Genomic DNA, 22,500 nt, shown 5'->3' with positions numbered 1-22,500 from the left:
AAATGAATTTTTTGAAATCACAATATGATATAATGACTTTCCTGACAAGATGGTCTGTGATAAAAAACATATATTAGACAAGGTTAAGAGAATATTTACACTATAATGTCTTTTAGTGTTGTAACATCATTCTCATGTCAAGTAACTCGCTCTGATATTCATGTAGATTCTTTTTTTTCAAAAACTTTTTTTTTCTTATTAAAGCATTTATCCAGTACGGTAAATTTTGTTTACAATGTTTGTTGCTAAACTTTTATTGAGTTTAGTCCATACTCTAATACATGATTTTATATTATCCTTCCTCAAAGTTTATTGCCAAGATGTATGTTCAGGTTTCACAGTATTTCAGATTCCGTAAGTTATGGATTAGTTTGCTTACACTGTGCTACATCTGTTTAGACGTAGAGAACAATTAGAATACATATAGTCGATTAGTTTTTATGTCGTGTCCATTTGACAGGTTATGGATTCAATATCTAGCTTGCACATGCCCTGTTATACTTATGCTAATTCTATACTTATTACATGTAATTTTATAATTCAATTTTGTAATTCAGAGGTGCTTTTAACCGAGATATGTTCAATATCTTGCTATCTCTTACATCAGGTTCATATATTATTCTTACAATTATGCTCAAAATCTATTTTTACATTTCTAATTTTTTATGGAATAAGCTCTTGAAATAGAAATATATGTATTTATATATATATTTATATATATATACATGTATATAGAAATAGAAAAATGCATAGGAAGTCAGTATGTGGTAAGGTATCATAAACTACACCAAGACATGGATCATGAAACACTTAGAAAATTATAAAATCAAACTTTCAATATTTTGTAAAGTGCTTAATAACTGTAAAAGTGAAACTAAGAGTTTGCCGTTATAAGATTGTACATCTCCCAAGTCCTGAAAATTGGGAATTTCATTTCCAGGTAATGACCTTATATTTTCCCCAACCTACTTTTACAGTGTATCAGAATGATTGAATATCTGAATTTTATTTTACTATGGTATTTATGGACTTTTTTTTAAAAACAATGCACAAATGCTTGTCCTATTCAAAAAACTCATGTGTTGCTACTGAGATTTGAACCACCAAATAAATCATATTCAAGAAATTATAGGCCTTCATCAGGTAGATATTGCAGATAAAATGTTTATAATGAAACTATAGATTTAACGTCATGAGAATATATAAATGCTAAACTTTATGATATAAACTATAAAGGAACTCCTAGATGAGAGATACTGGGCATTTCAAAGGGATGTACATTGTTAACAGCACCCTGGTGACTTTTTTTCTGAACTGTTTGACCGCTATACAATTTTAGCACAATACACAAATTTTGACCTAGTCTAAGGTCCATCTTGATCCTACCTGTACTAGCATAAGATTGTTACCTGTTCTTAAAGCATTATTGAGTGTTGTCATAGTTACTACAGACAATGGACGAATGTACCTAAACAATGAAAAAGCTGATTATTTTTTCAAAGTACTGTACATGTATTTGTTTGAAACATCACTCACGTGATATGCTCTCTCTCAAACAGATAAACATATTTGTTTGTAATAAAAAGGATTTATTTTTCTCTTTCAAATCATCAACTATTTTTATGGAACATGTAGGTTAGGAGATATTTTTGAAATTATGAGAAGAAATTAAACATTGTTCAGTCAGTTTATTGTCATAAATTTCAGATAAAAATGGGTTCAAAGGGTGATTTTGTTATGAAAGGCACAGTGAATTTTTGTCAACCTTTCGGATGCTTTTAATTGTCCATTGTGTGTTAATTGATTGACAATTAGTACATGCTTTCCTAACCACTACTAGTGATTTATATATAATCTTGTTTGTTTTTTTGTTGTTGTTTAAAATAAAGTCTTATTGCCATGATCATGTTATAATGAAAATTTTATGTTTCTTTTTTAAAATCATGGATTATTGAGATTGTGATAATTCATTATGATTTTGAATATTATGAAATTAACTGTTATGGATTTGCACATTCCCTGCATGTCTTATGTTGTATTTACAGTATAAATAAGGTGTTACATGCATTGGTCATCACCATCTAATTAATCAGGGATGTTCTGGCTGGATTTCTGGAAATAAACTTTAATTGAAACTTGACTCGCGTCTGAGATTATACTCAAATTTTGACTGCTCAAATAAAAGAACAGTCAAACTTAAGTTTGAGATTTTTTCGAGAAATTGAAGCCAGGAATTACTCTAGTGTTGTAATTCAATGCTCCATGAGGCCTAGGAATGTATTGGTATTAAAATAACCCAAAGTATTTTGGTGCATATCTTAATACCAACTACAAGTGGACGTGTGTCATCACAAGAAGGCACTGAATGGAGAGACTATACAGTAAAACATGGCTACAGCAAACAGGAGATAATGAAGTTACACATACAGTAAAGCACGGTTACAGCGAACATACTTATAATGAATTCACACTTACAGTAAAACATGCCTACAGCAAACACAGAGATCATGAAGTTACACATACAGTAAAGCACAGTTACAGCGAACATAGTACTTATAATGAATTCACACTTACAGTAAAACATGGCTACAGCAAACACGAGATAATGAAGTTACACATACAGTAAAGCACGGTTACAGTGAACATACTTATAATGAATTCATGCTTACAGTAAAACATGGTTACAGTGAACTTCACGCTTACAGTAGAATATGGTTACAGCAAACACGCAGATAATGAACTTACACTTACAGTAAAGCATGGTTACAGTGAACAGGCAGATAATGAATTTACGCTTATAGTAAAGCACGGTTACAGCAAACACGCAGAAAATGAATTTGTACACTTACGGTAGAACATGGTTACAGCAAACACGCAGAAAATGAATTTGTACACTTACAGTAAAACATATTTACAGTGAACATGCTTTTAATGAATTCGTGCTTGAGTAAAACATGGTTACCGCGAATACGTAGATAATGAGTTCATTCTTACAGTAAAACACGGTTACAGTGAACATGTTTATAATGAATTCACACTTGCAGTAAAACACAGTTACAGTGAACACGCTTATAATGAATTTTTACTTACAGTAAAACGCAGTTACAGTGAACACACTTATAATGAATTTATGCTTACAGTAAACAGTTACAGCAAAAATGCAGACAATGAATTTACACTTGCAATAAAACATGTTTACAGCGAACACGCAGATAAGAATTTACACTTACAGTAAATTGCGATTACAGCAAACATGCAGATAATGAATTTATGCTTATCATAAAACACGATTACAATGAACATGCTTATAATGAATTCATGCTTACAGTAAAACATGGTTACAGAGAAAACATAGAATATGAATTTACGCTTACCGTAAAAGACGGTTAGAACAAACATGCAGATGGTGAATTTACACTTACAATAAAATACGGTTACAGCGAACACATTGATAGTGAATTTATGCTTACAATAAAACAAAGTTGCAGTGAACACACATATAGCGAATTCATGCTAACAGTAAAACACGGTTATAGAAAAAATGCAGATAATGAATTTATATTTACAGTAAAACATGGTTAAAGCGAACACGCAGATAATGAATTCATGCTTACAGTAAAGCACGGTTACAACAAACAAGCAGGTAATGAATTTACGCTTATGGTAAAACACGGTTACAAAAAACTCAGATAATGAATTTACGCTTGTACAGTAAAACACGGTCACAGCAAACATGCTGATAATGAATTTACGCTTACTGTACAGTAAAATACGGTTACAACAAACACGCAGCTTGCAGTAAAACGCGGTAACAGCGAACACGCAGACAACAGCAACAACCTTGCTTACAGCAGGATGATTTTCATTCCCTGTAATTTTACAACATATTATAAACTTGTTAGATATAATGAATTACGTTTAAAACAAATCAAAATTGTTTGTATCCTGCATCTCACTATAAGCGTGTTTTACTGTATACTGGTAGGAGAGACTTATGCAATCGACTCTCATTTCGCATGGCTGCAATCAGTAGCACTAACCTGCGGCGAGGACTAAGAGTAAAAGTTGTAAAGCAAACAATAGGCCCCACAAAACACAGCCTTATTACACGCAGTATTCTAACAAACACATTAGTTCAATTAGTTCAGTTTATTCATTCAAACCATGTAATGGTGCATGAGGAACATACATGTGATTACAGCTATATATTTATCAAAGGTTATATAAGAGATAATTAATCTGTAGACTTTTTTTTTTTTTAAAAATATACAATATATACAAAGTATGTTATAATGGAGAGAGAGATGGAGGACAGACCATCCGCCTCTGTATCCCCATGGTCGTGGATCCCCAGAGAACACTAGATTGTCACAAAGTATGTATCATAAAGCCATTCCACTTTATTAATAAAATAAAACCACCATGAAGGTAAGATAATTTACAAAACACATCCCGTGATCTAATTTCCTGTGTGCATCTTCATAGAATTATTATTGATACCTTCAAATGACCATTTATTATTGTATCGAAAAATGTACGCCTTGAAATTCTTAGTCTGAGAATACCTATCATTATCTCTGCTTAAGATTAGACTAATCTAGAACTTGTTTGAAAACTACAAATTTAATGTAAACTTAGTTCTTCACTCTATATTAAAGCTTGAAAGGTGCATTTAATGTCACAGTTCAAATACAGGTGTGACAGGGTGATATTTTTCTAAAGTAAATATATTATTTCATTATTTAGATTATGAAGATTAGTACATGACAAAAGTTGTCTTTACTTTTAATTTATTTTATGTACAACTTAATAGTATATGCAAATATCTCTAAAGTTATTTATAGATTATGAGATCATAATGGTCAGTAATAGCACCATGTAAATATTTATAGAATATAGAACTCTCCAATTTCATTGGTTGTCTAAGTTCCCTCTCTTTACTATTGTTCACATTTTGAATTGTCTTCTAAGAGTATAGAAGTGTTTTCTAGAAGATTTTCCAGAAGATTTTCCTAGTACAATTTGACTGTAAGTAAATATGACTTTCTTTTGAGTTTTTATGATCATATATAATTCAAAGTACATGTGCTTACTTTGAATTAATACATTTGCTGAATAGTTAGATTTTATGCATTTTCTATGATGGTAATTGAGTAAGAGTGATCATATGCATTCGATCTACATTATCTTTAAGTTATCAATTACAACTAAAGAGTAAAATGTATATCAGTATGAATGTATATTAAAACTATAAATCATGATTGAATCAAATGTAGTAGTTTAAATATGTTATGTGTGAATGTCAGAGTGTTCGAGTAGTATTCATGTGCAGCTATTTTTACTTTTTATGATTTCCTTGTGTGAATAAGTAATGTAACATTAGTTTCACACAAGTATTTGATATTTCATTATTTCTATATAGATTTATTACCAGCATATAGAATATTCTGGACCTGACCAGAAATTTGGCTCTGTGTCACACATAGGTATGACATTGCATTTTTTTGTATATTCTTTGCATTATGATAAGTTCTGAATATTCTTATCAAGTTTATTAATAGTCTATGATTAATTAAGTGCAATAGTCGAGTAAGATAAATCTATTTATTATTTATACCATATAGTAATCAATAGTCAAATATATCCTTATAAGCACTATTAAGGGGAATAACTCTTGGTTATAAACTGTGCTGAGCAAATAAGTTTTCTTTGTTGATATTTTTATACTATATGTTTTAATTCATGATATATATTATATGTGATATTCTTGTTATATATTTCAGAGTTAATTAGAAAGAATACAAACTCTGATAGAACCCTACCATTGGTGTTGAGTTGTTTATATACCTATACAATCCACACTATTACACAGGCATTATCGGGGGCGGATCCAGGGTTGTGGATAGGGGTGCAATTCTATGAGGCAGGGGGTCTGGGGCCATCCTGAGGCGGGGGGACTAGGGAGCGAAACCCCCGGAAGGTCCTGGATTTTACAGAAAAATAAGGCTTGAAATATTTACTAAATCAAAAGATTTTGCCATTTATTTCTCCGAGAGTGGAATAAATTAGTGCTTCTTTTATCGTTTACATGTGTTTAAACAAGAGACCACGATTTACCCTAAATATTTTTAATTTTTTTTTATGGGACGCGGGCCGACTGCCCCCCCCCCCCCCCCTACATCCGCCACTGATAATAGCTGCAGAACTGTAGTTCTCTGAAAATATTGGGATGGACCCCATAATGTTTAATTCCCAGAGCTAGATCTGCAAATTAAGCAAATATGTGAAGCTCAAACAAAACTGGGGCTATGAAAATTATTTATCTGTACAGAAATTTAGATCACAGAAGCTTTAAAAGGTCATTGTGCAATATAAGAATTTCCTCTCATAGGTTAAAAATCGAAATGGGTATGTTCATCAACATTCCTAGAAAGGACCAATTATGCACAAAATGCAAATCTAATACCATTGAAAATGAAATACATTTTTAATAACATGTGAAAAATACGACAACGAAAGGAAAGAAATAAAAAAAAAAAATATCCAAAATTTTCTACGTTAGATAACGAACAAAAACTATTTTGGCTACCCAACACAGTTCAGAGAAAGAAATTCTTGATGTTGTTGGCAGATTTAATAACAATAACATGGTTTAGTAATATGTATACATGTATGACATTTGTAAAAGAATTAAATGTGTTCTTGTGTATGCCTTGTCAGTTATTGTTATTGATTAATATGCATATTCTATCGTTTGGCATCTCTTCTCTTCATTGTTGTAATCATCTCATGTTTGTCTATTTTGGACTTTGAATAGGAAATAAAGTGTTTTATTCTATACTAATAGTGTTATTTACAGAAACAATTAAGTGCCCGTGACAACAAATTTGATCTAGAGTGTGTCGCGATCCCTCTCTATTATCCAGTCTGATTAAAACTAGCCCCCTTCTCCTATCGGTCAGCCTGACGACGATGGGAGAAAGGGGGTGGGGGTGCTGGTTTTAATCAGATTGTCTATTATCTATTTCAAATCTAGTTTGAAATATGGCGGGAAACGAATTTCACCTTTGAACTTTCACCCATAGGTCACAAAAAGAACTGTCATGGCGGAGAAATGTTTCGTGTTTTTCTGCTAGTTTACACAATAACAACTCCAGCTTTGGGTGAGTCCTTTTAATTTTGTTGATGTTTGTCAGAGAAGGAAAACTGATTAGTACTAACTGAACAACTCTAACGCAATTTTAAAAGGCATATATCTACCATTTTTAAATTTAGAGTCCATGGCGTTTGGCGACTCGATGTCTGGCGTTGAGACATTGTATTTGTAGTATCCATTCTTATTTCGTGTTCTGTTTGATAGAGGAAATAGAATTAGATAAACTGTATTTTATGATAAATGAATTACTTATGGTATATGATGCATGTATCGACCCAGAATCAGACTCTCAAATGTCGGCTGTGTGACTGGGGGGCCCCAGACTTTCGGGCACCTGTTCTACATGTGAAGTGTAAACATTGATACATATACTGTTGATAGAGAGACTGTATAATGTTTCATTTAAATTTTATTATTGATGATAACCAAGAATATTTACTTCTTGTCAAATTTAGTCACAAACTTAAGAATATCTAATACAGAACTTCTTATATAAGTCTAAGAGGAAACTTTTTCACTCTGAAATGGTATGAATTCATATCGGGCGACACGAAATCAGAGTGTAATTTTGTACCCAAGGTATGCCCCTACTCAAGTATCGGCAGAACTGGTAGAGTTGACGTCATTTCTGGAGTTGACATTGTCTCTTTGATGTTTACTTGAGTTGAATTTGGCTCTTTGTATGGGTTATCGTGGGTTAATGCTAATTAATGATATCGGTTGCAGAATTGCACCAATATTCTCAACCCATGGGTGTGATTGGTGGAAGCAGTACTAGTAGAGGGAAATGGCTACTCTACTCTGAAGTAGCTCACTCAAAGTTGCCCATAGATGGCAAATCCAAAAATGTTCATAAAGTAAATATAATGTTCAAAACTTAACACTGCAACTTTTCTTTGAAGTACACATATGGCATTGAATATTGAAATTTTTATTTGTGAATTAATAGTGCAGTTTTTGAAATGGTGGTTTTTTTTTTTGTGTTGATAAATTATAATCACAGAGGTTCATAAGATGAGTTATATTACCAATCACTTTTTGAAACAAAAAACTAAAAAAATCTTGAAATATTCATTACAAAAGAGGTACAAAATTTCTTTTTAAATGTACATATTTGAAATAAAGTTTAACAGTAAAAATTTTAGCAAGTCCAAGTGAGAATGGTGTCGTGTCGTATCAGGTCCTGGGATTTGCTCCAACATTGAAATGGTAAGAGTAAGAAACTGGTTGAACAGTTGTGTTTCGAGAACACTGACCTATCAAAAATACTTTCACAATCACTGTCCATACTCAAATTTGTCATACGTAAGGAATAAAATAAAAAAAAATCTTAAAGCCCAGTGTTCTTGAAATTTACCAGTCTGACTGGTTAAAATTTCCTCGGACAAGTAAAGTTCACAGTACATTTCATTTGGACTGATAAAAATCTTGAAATGTCTTATACCACAGAAGTAGATTTCAAGAGCTCTGTAAGTTTCAATTATATTTTTTTCTTAAGTTTTGAAAGTAAAAGTATTTTGATAGAAGGGTTTATAAAAATACAAATCAAAAAAAGTGTAAAGAAGACCATATTACTTTCACCTTGGACTTTGAATGGGAGTACATTTTTGAAAATGTCATCACACTGCTACTAATTTGTGACATAACTTATCAACAGTACTTTCTTACAGTCAGGATAAATGCTATTGGTTTCATGACAAACATCTTAGTCACACAAGAGGCTGAGTTTAGTCTAGCCCGTCATCTCCTGGAGTGACAGGAATAAATACTTGCAACACAGTTCTTATCAAGGTACCACCTCCTAATGGGATTTTGTCCTGAGAAATAGATAGCATCATGATAACTATAGTTTTTTTTGTTATTTTTTATGGTTCTGTATTAGTATGTAGAGCCATATTTAGCCGAAGAACAGGGTTGGGAACTATTCTTAAGTAGGACAGAGGAATTATATGTTAAAAGATTAGGTGATGACTGAATATTGTGCTAAATGCATATATCGTGACATGGAACGAACCTTGGTTTTGAGCGTTCCGATGCCTACTGTGACACTGAACCTTGAAAATTTTTTTTAAAGTCCCAGTGCCTTTTGTGACACGAAACCTTATTTTCTTAGGTCCCAACACCTACCGAGACACGGAACCTTGTTTGTTTGTTTTTTAGGTCCCAGTGCTTACCGAGACACAGAACCTTGGTTTTTATACGCCCGTCTTAAGACGGGACGTATTATGGTATGGCGTTCATGTCCGTCTGTCTGTCTGTCCGTCCGTCTGTTAGCTTTTTCGTGTCCGACCCGTAACTTAAATACTACAAGGCCTAGAATCATCAAACTTTGTCTGTAGATACATCTTGGGTAGAAGGTGTGTCGCACATTAAAACCAGGTCATTGTGACTTTTCATTAACAAGATATCCGTCTGTCCATCCGTCTGTTAGCTTTTTCGTGTCAGACCCGTAACTTAAATACTACAAGGCCTAGAATCATCAAACTTTGTCTGTAGATACATCTTGGGTAGAAGGTGTGCCGCACATTAAAACCAGGTCACTGTGACTTTTCATTAAGAAGATATCCGTCTGTCCGTCCGTCTGTTAGCTTTTTCGTGTCCAACCCGTAACTTAAATACTACAAGGCCTAGAATCATCAAACTTTGTCTGTAGATACATCTTGGGTAGAAGGTGTGTCACACATTAAAACCAGGTCACTGTGACTTTTCATTAAGAAGATATGGCCATATATGGCAAAAACTTGTCCGGCTCATAACTTGAAAACTATTAGACCTAGAATCACCAAAATTGGTCAACTAATGCATCTTAGGTAGAAGGTGTGTCGCATCCTACTTTAAGGTCACTGTGACTTTTAATTAAGTTGATATTAAAAAAAATGTTTTAATGGGTACAATCTATACTGTTAACAATATGTGACGGGCGTATCATGTGCCGTGGCGGTGCACTTTATTTTCTTAGGTCCCAGTTAGTGATGAAATGATTGTCACCGACAATTGATTGTCGATCGTTTTTGACTCTTCGATTTCAATTATTGATTTTATTTTTCATAATCAATTGTCGCCTGTACACTAATTAATATCTAATCCAAGATTCATTTGACTGTTAATCCCGCTTTTATATCGAGACATGTGCAGGAGAGAGTCAGAGTGGACTCCACATTGAAAAGTGGGAATTTAGTGACACCAGCAAGTGTGTATGCTGCACATATCCATAAAACTAAATAGAAATAACCCCAAAATGATAAACGTTTATTAACTACATGTAAACACAGATTATGTATATCGATCATTGATTGATACAGTTCTTCTGATTATGACTGATTATCAATTATGAAATTTTCCCGATTCTTCAACATTAGTCCCAGTGCTTATTGTGACACAGAATCACTTTCCTATTGTGACACAGAATCACTTTCTTATTGTGACACAGAATTACTGTCTTATTGTGACACAGAATCACTGTCTTATTGTGACACAGAATCACTGTCTTATGTGACACAGAATCACTGTCTTATTGTGACAGAATCACTTTCCTATTGTGACACAGAATCACTGTCTTATTGTGACACAGAATCACTTTCTTATTGTGACACAGAATCACTTTCTTATTGTGACAGAATCACTTTCCTATTGTGACACAGAATCACTTTCTTATTGTGACAGAATCACTTTCCTATTGTGACACAGAATCACTTTCTTATTGTAACAGAATCACTTTCTTATTGTGACACAGAATCACTTTCTTATTGTGACAGAATCACTTTCCTATTGTGACACAGAATTACTGTCTTATTGTGACACAGAATCACTGTCTTATGTGACACAGAATCACTATCTTATTGTGACACAGAATCACTTTCTTATTGTGACACAGAATCACTGTCTTATTGTGACACAGAATCACTGTCTTATTGTGACACAGAATCACTGTCTTATTGTGACACAGAATTACTGTCTTATTGTGACACAGAATCACTGTCTTATGTGACACAGAATCACTTTCTTATTGTGACACAGAATCACTTTCCTATTGTGACACAGAATCACTGTCTTATTGTGACACAGAATCACTGTCTTATTGTGACACAGAATCACTTTCTTATTGTGACACAGAATCACTTTCCTATTGTGACAGAATCACTTTCCTATTGTGACACAGAATCACTGTCTTATTGTGACACAGAATCACTTTCCTATTGTGACACAGAATCACTGTCTTATTGTGACGCAGAGTCACTTTCTTTGTCTCAATACCTACTTTGACTGATTTTGATTAAGTGTCCTCTAAAAGACACCTTTAAATACTGAGTTGTCAACTAATAGTGTACCTCTGGTCAGCGAGGGTTCGAATCCCGCTCGCGCCGGTAAGTGAGAAAGTGTCCCAGCTAGTTTACTTTCGGATGGTTGGTGGTCTCTTCCCAGGTACATTGTATCTAGGTTTAAAAACTGGGCGACACCAGATAACTGAAAAATTGTTGAGTGTGGCGGAAAACAGCAAAATAATCAATCAAACAAACTAATAGTGTACATGGTCTACAAATTTCAGTCACTCTTTGCCTCCCAAAAATAATAATAACAAAAATATATATTCAGATGTAACATGAAAGACATTGCAATACCTGTAAAGAAGATATATGCTGGAGTAACAAATGACTATTTCCACAAGCAATTTTGCAGGTGAATATTAACTATTGGCTGATCAAACATGATATATGCTGACGTTTGTGTCCAGAGTTTTAAACTTGCCCTGATACATGTACTTGAACCTCTTTTGAGATATAAAACCTTTTCTACATATCCAGGTATGAATGCTGGACAAAGGGGCTTCTGTTGTGTTTTTACTTTCATGTTTGAAAAATCAATAAGTTGTTGGTATTTGGGATTTTCAGACGTACCTTAACACATGTTACTTTAAGCTTGACTTTTTTTTTCTCAAACTTGGGTGACGTTTTAATTAATCAACATTTATCATCCCTTAAACATTTCTTTTGACGAGTTAGCCGCTGTGAAGAAAATCTATTATGTGCTTCACGACTGATGATTCAAATAGGCTCTTGTACAGGAACTTGGGGATTGCTCGGAATAAAGCTGTTCTGCAGTACAATGATCGTCAAGTGTTTACCTTTCCCTTTAATACCCAGGTGTGGACTCGCACATAGAACTCAGCCATTGTATCTGATTTATAAATTTATTTTCACCCAGGTCAATTCAAATTAGAGAATCCAGTGGACCCCTCATACTGTATGTTCTGGCACGTCCCAGGTCTAATTTACTCCCCGGTTGTTATTTTTGCCACATGGCCAGAAAGGAGAAGTAGAAATAAAAGAAAGAACTGGGTATTCAAATTTTAAATCACTGCTAATTTAGGATCATCTGAATGTAACTACCGCTAGATATATGTGTGTGCAGCCCAAACAACAGAGCTTGACTGATACTTTACCACAGGATTTTGGTGAACTTTCACATTTTGTTTGTGATGGAGATTTGAAGTCATAATATTGCAGTAAGTAGGGCTCTCATTAATGTTAATCAGAAAGTCTTTAGACAAAGCACCTTCTGAAATTGGTTTTGAGTTTGAAATCCTGCTGTTTTTTATATTAGAACATGGCTTATCTTTTATGATTTATTGATTGAAAGTTTTACAAATTTTTGTGTTAAGACTGAACATTGTCTGACAGCTTTGAATGGGAGTCAGAAATTCCGCCCGTACTTGTGATGATTTGACCACTGGCTGTGTCAGTGGAATATATAGTGACTAATAAGTACATGTGTACAGTACCTAATACCACCCATGGTGTGAGTGTCAGGTCAGGACAAGGTGCATCAAGTGTGTTGTTGATCGTCATGTACATATATTTTGTTAGCACAGCTGTATCCCTGGGACAAGCCTCACTAGTGTTTTTTGAATAGTTCATTATTTCTGTCAGAAAATGCCAAACAATTGTCAGTAACTGTCATAATGTTTAGTATGCAGATGGTGAACTTCAGAGCTATGGCTATACAGCAAGCTTTCATATACTTTCTATTTTTATTTTCAGATTTTTTTTTTCATAAGATGTTGTCTTTAGGGGTTTAATATTGCTGTAAGATTAACAATATCTGTGTACATGTGATATTGATTGGAATGTAGTGGAATATTCTACATCTGATATAATCATCACAGATTTTTTTTTACATGAAATGTGTCATTGAGTAAATTTAATCATTGAGTACCCAGCTGATTTGAACATATTCTTTTGTATCTGTAGGAATGCAATGGGAACTGGAATGAAGTTTTATTAACTTTGATTTCTCTTACTCAGGAAAATACTGCCGTCACATACCTTAGTATAATTATTAAATGATAAGGAAAATATTGACATATCTGATCACAAAATAATCGAATTTGAATGATTATATGGTTTGTTGAGATGCTCTATGGGATCATTTCCTTTTATATATATATACATGATTAGCAATTCATATATGTATGTACTTGTTTCCCCAACATGCTGCATCCAGACGCAGTTTGCAGTCTCTGTAACCTGTAGTTAATGTTGTAAACTTTCTTTCTTTTTTGAATTTCCTTCTTTATAAAATGTCTTACTGTTATGCCCTCTGGGCCCAAAATTGGAATAAACTTATCTTATCTTATATATATATTTCTTTTACAATAAATAAACAATTATACAATCACTACTATATACCAGGGCTTAAAACTAACTTTTTATGTCACCAGTCCAGCTGGACTGATAGAATATAATTTCAACCAGTCTGCAGAAAAATTTACCAGTCCACCAGAGTTTTCCAGAAATAATTAAGCATATTTCATTATAATGTTATTAATGAATAAAATAATGGTATTTAACTTGGTATGCCTCAAACAATGTTGTAACACTTATTAAATGTGAGATTTATATTTACTAACTGGGTTTGTCTGATATCCACAGAGGAATGCCAAATGTGTGTTTAAGATTCCATAAGTATGTTTTCCAAAATAACATTTTAGAAAATTGACCAGTCCCATTGGACTGACTATATAAAACAAATGTCAGTCAGTCCACCCGACTTTTAACCAGTCACAGACTGACAGGCATATGTTAATTTCGAGCCCTGTATAGTTAAAATAAAATAGGTCCATTTATGTCATTTATGTTTCAATTTTCCCTCAGAAGTTAATACCAAGTATTAATGACTGTGAATTTGAAATATTCTCATCAAAACATTTGTTAAAATGCATGGAAAAAGAAGTGGATAATGTAGCAAATGTTAAATTTAATGTTCACTTGTGAACATGGTGTTACTGGGTGTTTTTGTTGATGAAGAGCAGGTATACTCTGGTTAGAGAGGGGAGTCTGATGTTGATAAGGGAGATTATGTAGTCTCCTCATTGTGTCACAGGGAGATAAGGGAGTCCACGACATCCTGGCTCCACACAAGTGGTTCCTCCACTAAACCATTGTATGTGTGTCACTTCCTGTTTTTATTGCTTAACAAAACGTGCAATAATCCACTCCAAGTTGTCTCTGGAATGCATAATAAAAAATAAACTACCTCTGTCTTCTGTGGGGGCTCTCTACAATGGCAGTGTTAATTCATCATATACTACAGCCTGTATATAATGTTCAACCTCTTAATGAATAAATTTGTTAGATTAGAAGGTAAATTCAGCTTTTCAATAGATATTGTGATGGGGATCCTCATTATTTGTAACAGACACCAGGGGGCAGTCACAGACTCCCAGCATTCAATACTGACTCAGCTTACAATGCCTGTCAACTCTCACAGTGTTGTAATCCAAAGCACTCGGGAGGAAAACAGGGACTTTTAAAAATTGTTGGGTTTTCAGAAATGATTCTGTCTTCGTAACACATGGGAAGGAGACATGCTATTTAACAGTTCTATACTTTATGAAGTGGTGTTGCATTAATCAGGTGATTTAAGACCAGAGTATATTTTTCAAGGTAACCAGACTTTTTATTTGACGTATATAATTCTGCATATATAGGTACAAACTAAACTTTGTTTTTATTAACTATAGTCTTCATTGATCATAAGTATAGATTTTGACCTCTGTCTCTCAAATACTTTCAAAATTGTCAGGTGCCTTACAGGTGTCACAAGTTGGCAGTCTTCGGAAGCCTTATATTTCCCTCTCAGAATTTGAATTGGCATATTAACATGTTATACACTGTAATTCAATGAAGTAATAGGATGCCGTAATCAGTAAAAGGAGAAAACAGGTGCACAAAGACATCATTTCTGAAGTTTTTATTTCTGCTAATTTGACGATTAACTGTCTGAATTTTACAGTGTAAATTTGCAAGTCATATTATATTCAACCTTTCACTTATTCTGAACAGATTGTTAATGATATAAGTAACATGAAATTATACGGGATGTATATAAATATATATTGTATTGTATATTAGCACCAGTTCCTTGCATTCATATTTGAAGTTTCTTGTCGTAGTAACAATATTCAAAGTCTGTACTGTTCTGCAGTACGTACTAAGGTCTCAATATGGTACAATGTTTGTGTAGATTAAATAGTGATTCAGAGTAACTGTTGGATTTAGTTTCTCGTTCTGTTTTGCAGGGTTGTCTCCACTTGGTTTGGACCGGAACTTCACAATGAGTACCGCAGAAACGGACGAATACCAGTGTGCCTGTCTGCCAAGTTTCAACTGTATTCCAGAGAAACACTACTGTAATACGACCAGAGGGGTGGGAGTAAGTACTTATTGGGTACTAAATAAACTACTGTAATACGACCAGAGGGGTGGGAGTAAGTACTTATTGGGTACTAAATAAACTACTGTAATACAACCAGAGGGGTGGGAGTAAGTACTTATTGGGTACTAGATCCTCGTGTACTGTATTGTGATGTGCCTGTTTGTTGGATTTCAACTATGTCCCTGACAAAACATGTAAAAAGTACTGTTATACAAGCAGGAATAGGGCTAAGTATTCCCTGATAAAATAAAACAATTTTACTTCAACTATGTCTCTAGTGAAAAAACAAAAAACAACCTTATATAATACAACATAGGATTTGTAGTACGAAGGACATAGGAGAAAAAGAGTAGCTAGGGCACATCCATGAGTTTGCCCTGCCCCCCCCCCCCCCAACTTATGTAAATGTAATTGTCATTAAAATTGAACTGAACTTTAGGAAGAATAACACACCAGAGAAATTTGATATGGATAAAAAGTGGAGGATGTGTATAACAATATTTTGAAATTGAAAACTTTCAAATTTACTTTATCTAGTAAAATAGAATACAGTTTTAGTAAAAAGTATATAATCTATCTATAGACTATATTTTTGACTCAAACCCGTGATCAATAGATCAGCAGTCGGAAGTTAACTAACTATCAGCTATCCAGCTAGGCAATCAAATTCAAAAGGAATATACAAATTTTTCTGATACAGGTGATGCTCAACAGCTCGAACTTTGATATCTCGAAGTTCTCGATATCTCGAAGTTCTCGATCTCTTGAATTGAAATGACAGTTCTAATTTTTCTTTCTGTATAACTAAGTAAGTTTGATATCTGGAAGTTCTCGATCTCTTGAATTGAAATGACAGTTCTAATTTTTCTTTCTGTATAACTAAGTAAGTTTGATATCTGGAAGTTCTCGATCTCTTGAATTGAAATGACAGTTCTAATTTTTCTTTCTGTATAACTAAGTAAGTTTGATATCTGGAAGTTCTCGATCTCTTGAATTGAAATGACAGTTCTAATTTTTCTTTCTGTATAACTAAGTAAGTTTGATATCTGGAAGTTCTCGATCTCTTGAATTGAAATGACAGTTCTAATTTTTCTTTCTGTATAACTAAGTAAGTTTGATCTCTCGAATGTTCGATCTCTCAAAGTTCTTGATTTCTTGAAGTGAAATTTGAGTCCAGTAAAACTTATTTCATTGTTTTTTCTTAAATGAGTGTTTATATAGGTGACGCATCACCTGTGTTTCCTCGTGGGTGGATAATTAATTGTTTAAATGGTCAATTTCTTTGTATTTATACAATTCCACTATAAAGATGAAATTTACGACTTGTTTGGACTAGATGATGAAACAGCAATTTTAAGAATATAATTTAGAGATATGCCAAGGTAAAATTGTTATTTATTAGAATGAGTGCTTTGTGTAAAGCGAATGGAAATTGTAACTATTATGCTCTGTGTAGTAAATGATTGCGAAACTTTGTTATGTACGAAAAATCTTGTCTTATAAATATGTACATGTACGTCTATCTTAAAGGACATTTTATTATTCTGTAATTCTGTCAGAAACTTTAACCTTGCTGATAACTTTTGAACAGTAAGTGCTATAGCTTCGATATTTCACATGAGTATTCCTTGTGACATGACTTTTCTGTGGGTACCAACATTTTTGACCCTGTGACCTTGACCTTGGAGTTTGATCTACTGTTAAAAAAATTGACATTGGTCATAACTTCTAAATGGTAATTATTAGAGCTTTCATATAGCATACGAGCATTTCTTGTGACTAGATCTTTCTACTGGTACCAAGATATTTGTCCTTGTGACATTGGCCATCTTTGGAATTGGCCATTATCGGAGGCATTTGTGTTACACAAACACATCTTGTTATATATGAAAGTTGAAGTTCCGTGGTGTTGAAATAAAGTGATGCAATTACCTATACAAAGGACAATGAATGTGCACTCCGGATACTATAAAATCAGAACCATAATGGTTAGACCTTCAATTTTTAGATTTGAATCTCTACATTCAATCTCTTGAACCTTTGATCACTCGAAGTTTTATCATCTGTGTTTTAAAAGGAAGTTGCCATTATGACGAGGTAATATACCTTCTTAACTAAAGCCTGTTATTGCTTTTCTTGAAGTTTATCCCAGGTTAGAATAGATCCTCAATACCCCTTACTTGTCATAAGAGTCGACTAAATGGGGTGGTCCTTCAGATGAGACCGCAAAAACTGAGACCCTTTGTCACAGCAGGTTTGGCACGATAAAGATCCCTCTATATATGCTCAAAGGCTGTAAGCGCTGAGGATAGGCCTAAATTTTGTAGCCCTTCACTGGCAATGGTGACATTTCCATTTGAGTGAAAAATTCTTAAGAGGGACGTTAAACAATATATACAATCAATCAATCAAAGTTATTTTTTGCTTTCATCTTATTTCTTTATTTCCTATTCCGCAATTAAGACTATAAATTAGGTTTTGTTTTATTCAGACAATTGAATGTGAAGCAGGGCTTTCAAAAGTAGCCGGTAGCCGGCGGATTTCCGCCGCCTATAGTAACATTAGGTTCCGGCTACTTTAGTGACAAAAATGTATGTCCAATGAAAAAAAACTTCTATAAAACTTTAAACATCTTCCAAACTTTAGTAGACTCAGAAATCGTGGCCATATCAAACGTGTTTACTTGCGCTAAATTTAGTTCAGGTAAATACCGGCACCTGATTGGTCGTCTGTTGGTGTAGAAAATAATACGTCAATTGCAATAGTCGGAAAGCCTCGGATTTACCCAATTCGTGACAACACAGACAAGAAGTTCCGAAAGATAACAACAAGTCCTGAACGTAAAAATCAATGATGTTGACGGAATGAAGAGAACAAATACCCTGTTCAGTTTCGGCTTTAAAAAGGCCAGAAGCGAAAGTGACACAAGTATAATATCAATCAACAATTTTAAAGCGAAAACAGAATTTAATCAGGAAAGATTTCAGACTTGCTATTCTTTTTAATTTGCAAATGCCCACGTGGTATTAAATAAAAACGAAATTAGAATTTTTCAGCACAAATTCGCTATGTTACCAACAAATCTGTAGCTGTTAACTTGAATTTGTGGAAAAATAAAATTATAGGTCATTAAAATGTTACTTATTAATTTGTAATAAAGATTGTTTGGGTTTTATTGTTTCTTACAAAACAATTCAGTCTTATAAACTTTCAGTACAAATGTAGAAATAAAAGTGAAAGTTTCTGTTCAAGCAAAGACACTTAAAAATTAATTGATACAGCATTGCAAAAAATAATTACATGTAGTTATCTTGATGCACTTTATTTTTCATTTTGCATCAAAATTAGTACTTTGCAATGTTGAATTTTTTAAGTCTTTGCATGAACAGAAAATTTCACATATGAAACAATAAATTCATGGCAAAAGTAAAAATTTCAGGCAAAAAAAATGACAATTTCAAAGCTGCATTTAAGTGCCAGGAAACCGCCAGAATGCAGGATTTTGCGTCATTTACCCCAGAGCTTCTGGGGGCCTTGAGCGGCCCCAATGACCCCCGGCCATAAGGGCGCCGAGCATAGCTCCGCGTGCGATACGGCTGTGCCGTTCACATTGGATCGCCTTCTACTTTTTCATTTCAGCCTCCTACTTTTAAATTTGTTGAAAGCCCTGGTGAAGACAAAATTGATTTCTTGCCTGTGTTTTGACAGTTTACAGCATTAGTTTGGTCATCCAATGAAAATATGAAGTTTTGAATGATACAAAAAGACTATGTCATTGGAACGATACTCTATACTTTGGCTATCTCTGCAGCTTTGACATATTGATGATACCTGCTAGATAAGGAGTAGTTTCAATTTGAGTAATTTGGCATGAAAACCAACTAATCATAAGTTTGTTTAAATCCACCCCTCTCTCTTCCCTCCACTTTCTCCCTAAGAAAAGAAAGTCCCCTGTCTCCCCATACGCTGTTGCAATTGGTCGTGCATTAACAAATGAATATTTTTAACTTCTGCTTGATAACTATCATTCCAATTCTTTTCAAATTTGGTATGAAGCATCTTTTGGGACAAGGGGCTGCACAAATGCTGCCAAAAATTGACCAATTGTCAAAAATCTTATCTACAACCGTACATGTATAAGACAAACTAAATGCATAGTAATGTAGAGCAGGAAGGCCATTATCAAAATTTAAAAAAATTATAATCCCAGGGGTAAAGGTTCTGACCCCAGGGTGGGGCCAAACTTGGTTTATAGTATGTATGTGTAAAAATATTTTAAAAAACATTTTATTTAAGTTTATTATACCTCCGCAACAAAGTTGGGGTGTGTGTGTGTGTTGTATACTGAAATCAGGTTGTCCGTCCGTCTGTAGACACATTAGTTTCCGGGCTCTAAAGCATTACCCTTTCCACCTACAGTTACCATATCATACATATGGACTACCCATGGTACAAAGATGTTCCCGATCAATTTTGGGGTCAAAATGTCAAAGGTCAAGTGCACTGGACATTAAAGTAGCATTATGGTTTCCGGGCTCTAATGCATTTACCTTTTCCACCTACAATCACCATATCATACGTATGAACTACCCATGGGACGAAGATGTTCCCTATTAATTTTGGGGTCCAAAGGTCAAGTGTACTACTAGAGAAGAGACTACCCAAGGTTTTGACATGCCCTTTCTTTTCTACACTCAGGAAAGAGGTAATTTATAATACCTATTAACATCACCCTTTTGGAGATTGGGGTAAGCGAGGATATTCTTAGTGAGCATCGCTCACAGTACCTCTTGTGATACTAAATTGAAACTAAATGGATATTTAGAAAGAGCAGGTAGCCCTTTACCAAAGTTGTGAATTTCATGATCCCAGGGGTAGGGGTTTTAGTATTGGGGAGGGGCCAAAATGGTCTGTGATTAAAAGTGTTAACAATTGAACATTTTTAACTTCTTCTTGATAACAGTCATTCCAATTCTTTTCAAATTTGGTATGAAGCATCTTTGGGACAAGGTTGGCATGAATTGTAAATTTCAGAACAATTACACCTTTGGGGCCATAGGATCTCAGAGCAAAAACTTTCAAAATTTGACCATTTTTCAAAAAATCTTATTCTCTACAACCGCACATGTATTAGAAAAACTAAATGCATAATGATGTAGAGCAGGAAAGCCTCTACCAAAATTGTATATTTCATAATTTCTGGAGGAGAGGTTCGGACATCCAGGCCGGGACCAAACTTGGTATACAGTATTTATGTGTAAAACATTTTAATAATATTTTCTTTATTGTCATTGATACTAAATTGAAATTAAATGAATATTTAAAATGAGCAGGTAGCCCTTTATTAAAATTGTGAATTTCATGATCCCAGGGGTAGGGCTTTTGGTATCAGGGTGGGGCAAAAATAGTAAGTGATTAAATGTTTTAACCAATGAACATTTTTAACTTCATGATAACTATTATTCCAATTCTTTTCAAATTTGGTATGAAGCAACTTTCAAACGGACATTAAACAATTATTATATACAATCAATCTTTCGAACAAGGGTGACATAGATTGTAAATTTCAGGACTCCTGCACCCCTGGGGCAAAAACTTTAAAAAATTGACCCATTTTCAAAAATCTTTTGCTCTACAATTGCATATCTTTAAGAAAAACTAAATGCATGTGAATTAGAGGAGGAAAACCTCGACCAAAATTGTAAATTTCATTATCCCAGCGATAGAGGCTCTGACTCCAGGGTGCAGCCAAACTTGGTATAATTATAGTGTATATGTGTAAAACATTTAGATATCTTCTTTAATACTATTGATACTAAATTGAAACTGAATGGATATTTAGAAGGAGTATGTAGACCTTGATACCAAGGTTTCAAATGTCATGACTGATTTGGTTCCAGGTCGGAGCCAACATTATTATAGTTATCATGATCATTGTTTTTCATCATTTGAAAGACTTTTGCTAATACAGTATAAAAACTAAATGCATATTTTGGAAATACCAAAATTGTGAATTTCGCAATCCCACGATTTTGATTCTAGGACAGGTCCAAATTAGTCATATTGTGATATTGTGTTAATATTACATAATATTTTATTATCTAAATCCTTTCATTTTCAAGGACGTTTAAGTTTTAAGAACACGTCTTGTTTCATTGATACTTTAGCTGAATATTAGAATTTAGATTAGATATTCAGATCAGAACCTTTTTTCTAGATTTTGTAGCCCTTTACCAAAGTTGTGAATTTCATGATTCCAGGGGTAGGGGTTTTGGTATCAGGGTGGGGCAAAAATGTTCAATGATTAAATGTGTTAACAATTGAACATTTTTAACTTCTTGATAACTGCTATTCCAATTCTTTTCAAATTTGGTATGAAGCATGTTTGAAACAATTAAGGGTGAGGTAAATTGTAAATTTCAGGACTCTTGCACCTCGGGCTTGCCATTTGGGCCATAGGAATAAGGCAAAAACTTTCAAAAATTGACCAATTTTCAAAAATCTTCTGTACAACCACATATCTCTAAGATAAACTTTAAATGCATAGTGATGTAGAGCAGGAAGACCTCTACTAAAATTGTAAATTTCATGATCCCTGGGATAGAGGCTCTGACTCCAGGGTGCGGCCA

The 22,500-nt window shown here is 33.8% G+C and overlaps 2 protein-coding genes across 5 annotated transcripts in view; both read left to right on the top strand.

Moving 5' to 3' along the window:
• The window catches only part of LOC130051882 (hormone-sensitive lipase-like), an 18,920-nt gene extending 16,720 nt beyond the window's left edge, over nt 1–2,200 (top strand). The window contains exon 9 of the mRNA XM_056154962.1: nt 1–2,200. This exon is cut by the window's left edge and continues 843 nt beyond it. The gene's annotated coding sequence lies outside the window, so the exon portion shown is untranslated.
• A 4,837-nt stretch (nt 2,201–7,037) lies between these two features.
• The window catches only part of LOC130051888 (activin receptor type-1-like), a 26,546-nt gene continuing 11,083 nt past the window's right edge, over nt 7,038–22,500 (top strand). Inside the window, exons 1-2 of one of the 4 annotated variants that reach the window (XM_056155037.1) lie at nt 7,038–7,163; nt 15,735–15,868. In XM_056155037.1, the coding sequence (XP_056011012.1) occupies nt 7,115–7,163; nt 15,735–15,868 (183 nt within the window). In that variant the 5' untranslated portion in view covers nt 7,038–7,114. Of the gene's footprint in view, nt 7,164–12,466; nt 12,660–14,906; nt 15,100–15,734; nt 15,869–15,900; nt 15,924–22,500 lie in introns of those variants that run through there. The other 3 variants (XM_056155039.1, XM_056155038.1, XM_056155040.1) reach the window with 3 other exon arrangements.

Source organism: Ostrea edulis, chromosome 2, assembly GCF_947568905.1.
Source record: "Ostrea edulis chromosome 2, xbOstEdul1.1, whole genome shotgun sequence".
In the NCBI taxonomy this organism is placed as follows: domain Eukaryota; kingdom Metazoa; phylum Mollusca; class Bivalvia; order Ostreida; family Ostreidae; genus Ostrea; species Ostrea edulis.
Note: the sequence above shows the minus strand (reverse complement) of the source record. Positions and strands in the feature narration are given on the sequence as shown.